The sequence below is a fragment of the Brachionichthys hirsutus genome, chromosome 24 (genome assembly GCF_040956055.1).
Source record: "Brachionichthys hirsutus isolate HB-005 chromosome 24, CSIRO-AGI_Bhir_v1, whole genome shotgun sequence".
Taxonomy (NCBI): domain Eukaryota; kingdom Metazoa; phylum Chordata; class Actinopteri; order Lophiiformes; family Brachionichthyidae; genus Brachionichthys; species Brachionichthys hirsutus.
The window spans coordinates 4,036,109-4,045,516 of record NC_090920.1 but is presented as its reverse complement, the minus strand read 5'-3'; the positions used below and the strand labels follow the sequence as shown (position 1 = coordinate 4,045,516).

The 9,408-nt window shown below is 51.5% G+C and overlaps 1 protein-coding gene across 1 annotated transcript in view; it reads left to right on the top strand.

Annotated features, from left to right (window-relative positions):
• Positions 1-9,408, top strand: part of pard3ba (par-3 family cell polarity regulator beta a) — a 66,354-nt gene that overhangs the window by 51,260 nt on the left and 5,686 nt on the right. The window contains 1 exon segment of the mRNA XM_068756204.1: positions 2,797-2,908. Within this exon segment, the coding sequence (XP_068612305.1) occupies positions 2,797-2,908 (112 nt within the window).

Sequence of the window (9,408 nt, the reverse complement as noted above, 5' to 3'; positions counted from 1 at the left end):
GAGTATTTCTGTAAGGAGGCCCGGTGTAGCCTAGCAACAATGCTGCGTGTGTGTGTGTGTGGGGGGTCCGGTGGGTTTTACACCGCTGCACAAGTGAAGGCAAACAAACCTCCAAATTCAGAGTGCCGTGTGTTCTTCTGAAGTTTCGTGACGGCGTAGACTTCTTGTTTCCACGGGAACGGCGTGCTTCATACGTCGCCGACGCGGGAAGCAGATCTGGATTCTCAGGAGGCTCCATCCGGATGCCTTTGATACGCATCGTTCGGGTTTGAGTTGTGAGTGGCCCCTCCGCCACCCGTCAGCGCCCGTCTCCCTAATTTACTGTTGAACATTTCCATTACGCCCTCAGTGGCAGGTGTGTGTGCAGCGATGGGCGCCACGTTTGATTAGAGCGGCGCCAGAGGCTGACCTGTGGAAAGAAAAAGGTTAGTTATGCCTGTCATATTTTATTAGTCTTTGTAGCGGCAGCGAGAAAAGGGGAAGATGAGACGGAGGAGGAGTGCAGAGTCGTAAAGACGCAGCATCGTGCTCAGGAGCCCGAGATAAAGGTGAGCTGAGACGTGTGCATGTGCACACGCACCATAGTCAACGCGGCGGCACGAGGAAAACCGCCTAGGATAGCTTCTCGCTGGCGTTCAGGAAACGTTCCATTAAGAGGTGCAGAAGTTCCCTGCTTTTGTGTTTGGTGCGTTTAAAGTCCCGCCCCTTCCTTTCTGCTGCTGAGGAGAAGCTCAGGAGCGAATCTGTTGTTCCCTTGAAAGCAGCACATCCTTAATCCAGATCAAATTGCAATCTGGGAAGGCTCCTTTGCAGCTTTTTGACTTTTGTGACTTTTAAGGACTTGTGAAGGCAGTTTTCTGAACCGTCCTTCATGCTCTGGAATTTCCCAACGCTTCGATGCGCGCTTACCTCCAGCACACAGGCAGCAAACCAGACACCGGCTGCCTGAGTGCCCCCCCCCCCCCCCCCCCCAGTGGGCTGTGTTTAAATCAGCTGGCCGCAGCACGAAGAAGCCACCACGCAAGCCCGCGGCGGCGGCGACGGCGCACACTCCTCATTAGCCTGCCCCCACACTAGCTAGCTCCCCGGGATAGTTGCTTTCCTCACACTCGCAGACTGTTTTGTTCTCTTTTTCTTTTTCTCGAGCTCATTTCCAAGTTTCCGTCTCTCTCTCTTCTTCTGTGGCGGTTTGTTCTGTCATCCTGTCCTCTGTGGTATCTTTCATTTCCTGCCCCCGTGTCTCATCTTCCCCGCCTCCGTACCAACGCGGGAGAATGTCCGTCAAAGTCTGCATCATACCGAGCAAACACAAAAGGACCGAAGATAAACTAACGCATCCATATCTTATTGCGCATGACCTGCAACAAATAGTTCATGTTTCTCGTTTTAATGCGTGCGTGCGAATCTCTGACCTCCACGATTGAAAAGGAAACTTTTAGTTCTGCATCTCAGCCTCCCGCTCCGACATGCCGCCTCCCCACAAGCCATTAAAGACCGCTCAAAATGAGATGTTCTCCTGAATGAACTTTAAAGCGGCAATGCTAGGCTAACGCCGATGCTAGGTTATTAGCTGGGGGGGGTACCTGTCAACATCAAAACACACACACACTGTTTGGAAAGCAGCCTGCTGAACTGTCAACCCATCAAACCGCCTCCCGACACCCGCCCGCCCCCCCCTGCTGTTTTATCCCGAATCAGCCCGAAGTCTTCATCCATTAATATGATCGTATTTGTCATCGTCAGAGATGGAGGCTGCGGCATAATGAGATAATTACAGTGTTGTTTCATTTGCAGAGCGACACGCACATTCAATCAAAATGGCAACCCTAATTACGGGCCCGGGGATTGGCTAATGGCTTCTGTAGGGGGGGGGGGGGGGGGGGGTGAAGTCAGAGCTCAACTTGGCTCCATCCCTTCTCTGAGGGCTGTTGGTGGGTGAGAGGACCAATCAAAGTCGTCCAAAACAAGTAATAACAGAAAAAAAATTAAAAGAATACAATCAATAGTGTAGATATGAGTATTGATTAGCTTTGTGTTGAATCAATCTCGAGAAGCAACAATTATCACGTCTTCAGAAAGCATCCACCCTGTCTGAGTCTGCGTCCCGAGCGACGGCGAGGATTCTACGTTGAGTGTCCCTGTGTGCGCGGTCGCACACACGCACACACACGCACACGCACACACACACACACACACAGCCAGATCTTCTAATTAAAGGCAGGCTCACAGGAGAGACTATAACGTGTAAGCTATGCTCTCTGCTAATGAGCCGCTCTGTCGTCTCTCCGCCGATCCGCCGCTCGTTTCGGTCAATGTGTGTCAGACCGTTGTGTGTGTGTGTGTGTGTGTGTGTGTGCGCGCCCTGTCTTTACTCAGGTGTGTAGCGTCGCCGTTATTTACCCGTCTTTCCTTCTCTTTCGCTCTGTGGTTGTTTTCTGCAAAGGTCAGATCACTTTATTGTCGGCTTGTCGGTGCGTCTGTGGTTCAGATCAGACGTTGGATCTGGATTTCAAGAATCCGCATCCATCAAACGTTTTTTTTTTTTACGAGATTCCCTGCATTTTTTTCACCTGTGATTTCCTGTCAGCCGCTTAAAGTTGACTTCAGGCGGTGGCGTCGTCTCACAGGGAGGATTTCCTGGGTATTATATCCGCCTGTCAGTCAGAGGTTGGAGCTAAGCAAAAGCCCGACGTTTCATTCTCACCTGTTCATGTTCATCCATTAAAATGAGGCGATCGGACCTTTAAAACAAATAAGGCACTACTTAACTGCTCTTGCCTCGCCTCCTCTCCGCAGCGATCAGCGTCTCCCGGGGTTACGGCGGGAGTACCAGCAGGCGAGGGCCGCCCCGGGCTACGACGAGCTGGACGCGGCACGCCGCAGAGTCCTGGAGCACGACCCGCAGCGGGTGAGCGTTCACGCCTGCCGCTTCCAAATGGCAGATTCATGTTTCGGTACCAAGAGAGAACTTTACGTAGAGAGCGTCTAATCTTATTTGTGAAGCATGTTTGTGAAATGTTAGACGTGTTTGAGTCTCCAGAGCTCTCAGGACCCCCCCCCCTCCTCTCAGGCTATTTCCAGCTCTCTTGTTAACGGTTTGAGTCGCTGTGTGCCACCGAGGCGGCGCCCATTCTCCTACTCATTTAGTTTATGGCGAGCTCGATTACACCGGTGACATTTCCATCCACCCGTTCCTTCAGCGCTCGCCTGCAACCTTCTTTCTTTCTTTCGCTTCTCCGTTTGTCTTTTTCCTCTCAGAACAAACAATACCTGATTCTTCCTCGTCCCGTTTTGACAGGAACACAACAAACAGCGTGTCTTTCCCCGTCGTTGCCTCTTCTCGTCGAGCTGCACCACTAAACGTCCCCGAACCTGCATCGATCCAGCCCGAGGAATCTTTTCATTTCACCTCCAGACACTCCCTAAGTCGGGATACTTCCCATGGAGATCAAGAGACATTTATCTGCCATTTTAAAATGGGAGTTTTTTTAATAGCAAGCACAAGGATGCAGAAAAATGCTGTCGATAAAATGGATTTATCGACAGCACGGCCGATTCCCGATCACCAGACTCCACCTACATCCTGCTGCGTTCGGTTATTGTAGTCCCCGTTTATTGAACAATGAAGCCCTGAGAAACGGTCTTCATTAGACACACACACACACACCGCTTTGTGTGACGCACATGTGATCACACATCCCTGGGCGACACACATTCCTGCCTCAGTTCCCCGTGACTCAAATGAAACTACTACATAGTGGAAATAAAGTAATGAAAGGGACACACCAGCATGTCGGGTCAGTTTGCTGCCGTGTTGAGGCTGACTTTTGTATTTCTGCTTCACAAGGTGCAGGAAGCCGGACGCTCGGGCTCGTTCTTACTCGCTAGCCTCGACCTCGTTCTTACTCGCTAGCTTTGACCTCGTTCTTACTCGCTAGCCTCAACCTCGTTCTTACTCGCTAGCCTCGACCTCGTTCTTACTCGCTAGCTTCGACCTCGTTCTTACTCGCTAGCTTCGACCTCGTTCATACTCGCTAGCCTCGACCTCGTTCTTACTCGCTAGCTTCGACCTCGTTCTTACTCGCTAGCCTCGACCTCGTTCATACTCGCTAGCCTTGACCTCGTTCTTACTCGCTAGCCTCGAGCTCGTTCTTACTCGCTAGCCTCGAGCTCGTTCTTACTCGCTAGCCTCGAGCTCGTTCTTACTCGCTAGCCTCGACCTCGTTCATACTCGCTAGCCTCGACCTCGTTCATACTCGCTAGCCTCGACCTCGTTCATACTCGCTAGCCTCGACCTCGTTCTTACTCGCTAGCCTCGACCTCGTTCTTACTCGCTAGCCTCGACCTCGTTCATACTCGCTAGCCTCGACCTCGTTCTTACTCGCTAGCCTCGAGCTCGTTCTTACTCGCTAGCCTCGAGCTCGTTCATACTCGCTAGCCTCGAGCTCGTTCATACTCGCTAGCCTCGACCTCGTTCTTACATCGCTAGCCTCGACCTCGTTCTTACTCGCTAGCCTCGACCTCGTTCTTACTCGCTAGCCTCGACCTCGTTCTTACCCGCTAGCCTCGACCACGTTTTTACTCGCTAGCCTCGACCTCGTTCTTACTCGCTAGCCTCGAGCTCGTTCTTACTCGCTAGCCTCGACCTCGTTCTTACATCGCTAGCCTCGACCTCGTTCTTACTCGCTAGCCTCGACCTCGTTCTTACATCGCTAGCCTCAACCTCGTTCTTACTCGCTAGCCTCGACCACGTTTTTACTCGCTAGCCTCGACCTCGTTCTTACTCGCTAGCCTCGACCACGTTTTTACTCGCTAGCCTCAACCTCGTTCTTACTCGCTAGCCTCGACCTTGTGCGATTAGTCTTTTAGCGGCCCCCCTCCTCCATTACTGCTCTTTCATATTTCTTTCTGTTGTCCTGAACGGTTAAAATAAAAAAAGGCTTCCCTCGCTCTCCGCTCAAGGAGAGCGAGAGCGCCGTTCCCCGTCAGTGAGTGGTTTCCGTGTGATTATAAAGAGGCGTGTGTGTGTGTGTGTGTGTGGTTTCCGTTTGATCTTCTGGATCCTGAACCAACGCTGGCGTGAACGCGAGCCGGGATGAAAGACTGGCTGGAGCGTCCATTCATTGTCGACCCCGTCTCAAGATGGCGTCGCCTGTCACTGCTCAATGTCCCGTCCTTCTCCGTCAGTCCGTCTCTCTCTAATTTGACCCTTCCTCCATGTTCCGTGTCTGTGGATAGGTCACGGTTGTAACCATGACGATTGCTGTCCCCCTCGCTCTGTCCATTTCCTCTATATGCTAATGATTGGCTTTCTGATGTTTTAATGGCCAATTAAGCCCCTAAAGGACACGAGGACTTTCCCTTTACACACTTCTTTGAGTTGAGAATGAGTTTTTGATGTCATTTTGAACCCGGTATTTCAACAAGCCACAGTCCTTAAACTGATCTATAATATAAAGGTTCTACTGCTCATGACCGATCTTGGCGTATATTTATTTTCCGTTTTTTCATTATTATATTGAACATTTACGTTGTCTGTAATGAAATGGAATAAATAATGTTCTCAGGAAGGACATTTGTTAAATGTCTGAAATATAGTGTTTTACTATTCATTCATAATTATTCTTTAAAGTATTGGTGCCGTTTTCTGCCCGGAGAGGAGTGATTGGATGCCTTCCCCTGTTGGCCGATTTGCCCCCTAGTGGTCATTGCTGGAAGTCCCACAGTTGCTGCTGGACTCACTGCCTCTGAGCTGCGTGTGTCTGTTTACGCCCATCGTGATTGCATGTTTATTACGATGTAAATTTCCTTAATGTGCATTTTGGCTGACCATGCGTACCCCCCCCCCCCCCCCCCCACACACACACACACACTGCAGCAAGGGAACGGGACACAGACACACACATGAACTTACTCATCCCATACCATAAACAACGGCGGTTGCTCGTGTGACAACTTAACGAACACAGAAATGACGGGAAGCCGACGACGCTCGGAGTCGTGATAAAACACACAAACGAAAAAGCTCGCACAAATCCAGATAGGACTTGCCGTCCGCGGCGCAGCTGTTTTTTGTGTGCGCTCCTCTCTAATGTTTTGCGTGCGGACATCCATCACCTTGATGATATTTTAATGTCACATCCTCAGGCAGTCTCAGTCCCCCCCCCCCTTCCACACGTCGGCCATCACTTCATAAATAAACCCCCACATCATTAAGTAAACACGCACCAGCCTGTCAGGGTGATGGATGGCCTACACACACACACACACACGCACACACACACACACACTGGCAGTGGGGATCTGCACGGGGTACTTCATGCCCACAGGCGAAAGCCCCCATTCGTTTGTGTGTGCCTACAGTCCTAATGAACACACACGCACACACACACACACACACATCGGTCATCTCACACTGATCTAAAAGCTCAGATTATTGAAGGCCGAAAAAGGGTGGGAATACGGGTACAAATGAGTGGGCGGGGCTTTCGTTGGAACATGTTGGTCTTTAGTTGTGTTTACTGGTTTACCCCCCCCCCCCCCCCCCCCGCTACACATCTCACCTGGCGAGCACACACCCTCAGCGAACGCAGGTGTAATGGATGTGCTGGCAGGCTTTTCCCGCTGTTTGCCCAGAAGAACGCTGCGCATGAAGACGGGGGGGGAGGAACGGAGTGGGAATGAGGAGAATTAGAAACGGGGAAGGGAAAGTGGCGGCGAGGGAGCCAGTCCGAAGAAGAGAAAGCGAGTGGAGGAGAGAGAAGATGTGGGTTTGCGAGAAACTGAGAAATGACGAAGCAGCAGAGAAGTTGGTGCAAACGAGGGGGGTGATGGGGGGGACAACGGGGGGGGGGTATTGGCACAAGGAGACGGATGAGAATGACACATGGAGACGTTGAACAACCGAAGCAATGGATCGGTGGAGGAAGAGGAAGCTCTGATGGCATGCCCCCCCCCCCCCCATCCTGAACAGGAAAATCTCATTCAGGGTTAAGCATCCCATAATGCCCAAAGTCCTGCCTTGTTTTATCATTTCCTCAGAGAAGGAATCTGTCAATCAATCCAAATGCTTGTTTCTGATTGTAGCTCGTTGCGTCCCGGATGATTCAGGGACACGAGGTTGTTTGTTTCAATCCTTTTGTCCCCGCGGATGAAAATGGGGACAATCCAGACTTCCGGAGGACAAATTGAACAAAGAGACGAGATTCTCGTTTGTGCCCACGGAAGAGAGAGCGAGAGAGAGAGAGCAGCTGGTCCGGGCGAGCTTCTCTGAAGGAGCTTCCTCTAATGGTAGCGCTAATCGGGTTAGCATTAATCCGGTTAGCATATGCTTTGCGTTTGAGATTCGACCCAAGGCACCTGCATCATTTACAATGAGGGAAGAGAGGACACACTGAGCCCCCCGTGACCTGGATGATGACATCATGTACCCGCGACGGGTGTGTGTGTGTGTGTGTGTGTGTGTGTGGTGCTTCCATCGTCTCTGCTGCAGCGGCTCAGAATCTGAATCTGTAACAGCCAACCAGCGTGAACGGCGGCGGCGATCGATAACACACCCGCCGGCTTCCCGCGAGGAAATGTCAGAATGTCCGCCGATCCCGAGCGGGTCGGGATCTTTATTCGTTCACTGTCGTGTTTGGGTTGAGCTCACCTGCAGTTTGTCCTGCAAGTCTGAATAGTGTAAATACCAACGCTAACACACGCACACACACACATGGGACATTAAACGCACAAATATAGCACATCAAGCTAGCATGAACCGCGGCTAGGTATTTTAGCTCAAATACTTTATAACGGATTCCAAACCTCAATACAGGAACAGAAACGTATCACACACACGTTCTATCACACACACACGTTCTGTCACACACACACGTTCTGTCACACACACACGTTCTATCACACACACACGTTCTGTCACACACACACGTTCTGTCACACACACACACATTCTAACACACGCACGTTCTGTCACACGCACGTTCTGTCACACACACGTTCTAACACACACACGTTCTGTCACACACACACGTTCTGTCACACGCACGTTCTAACACACACACGTTCTGTCACACACACGTTCTGTCACACACACGTTCTAACACACACACGTTCTGTCACACACACGTTCTGTCACACACACGTTCTGTCACACACAGGCCTGTGCCGATTAAAGGCCGTGAGTCAGCGCGGCCTCTCCGGACCGGGCCCGGTGCTATTCTGGCCCGTGTAATTACACGACGCCCTCGCCACAAGTTAGTGTTTGGATCGTTCACCCCTGAATTTCTCTTAACAAGCTCCAGCGACGGGATGCCGGGAAGCGGCCTGAACGGGAAAATGACAGGGTGAAGTAGAGCTGAAAGGAGCCTGTTCTCTTTATTTTCATTCTAAAATAAAAGTATTTCATTCCAGGAGAGTTCCATCCAGGATCGGCGATGCTAACGGAGCTATTCCTTCCGCTAAAATGTTCCAGAATAACATCGACCGGAAATGATGCCTCGTGAATATTCCCAAAACAAATTGATGAGCTTTTTGAAAGATGCAAAATGACACGCCGTGCGCACTGATAGTCCTCAGATCAGTTTTGCACGTTTAAAACGTGCTTCCTGCTGCGGGAAGGCGTCTCCGGGAGAGACGCCGCTGCAGCTCCTGTGAAGCTCGGGAGACTCGGAAGTCTCGTTTCTTTAAGTGACGCCGACGTCGTTTGTCGCTTGTTCACCTTTCTCCCTCACGATGAGGGATTCCGACCACGCCCCCCCCGCCCTCTCTGTCCTTGTCGCATCTTCCCCCTCTTCCCAACTCGCCTCTCAGCTTGTCACTCCTCTGGGTTTGATGAAGGAACTCCCGTTGAGCGTCACGCTCGGGTTGAGGAGGTCGCGGGCGTCGCATCAGAATATCTGGAGGTCAAACGCTTTCTTTTACTCGACTGGAGGAGAAGCCGGCGTTCCCGGGAATCACGCAGGGGAACGCCGTCTGTGCGACTGTTGCATCGGAAGGAGGAGGAGCTGAACTCGCGCTTACATCCCTGTGATTCAGCTGAAACTTTCAGGGTTTCAGCTGAAGACTGAAACCAGTCACCCACACACACACACACACACACACACACACTGACGGGGGTATTTGGATGTTATTTCAGAGAACAGTGGGGAAGCGAATAAAACCCACAGAGGGTGAGAGGAACCCAGCCTCTGAAAATAAACAGCCCATGGTCAGTGCCACGGCCACACACACACGCACACCCACACACACACACACACACAGAGCCCCCCCCCAAACGATGGCGGTAAACAAGAGCACGCTGAACTCCTCTAATGAGACGACGCTCTTTTCACGCTACCCGTTACGTCAAGCACACACACACACACACACACACGCGTCCAGACGGCGCCCCATCCAGGCTGTATGTAA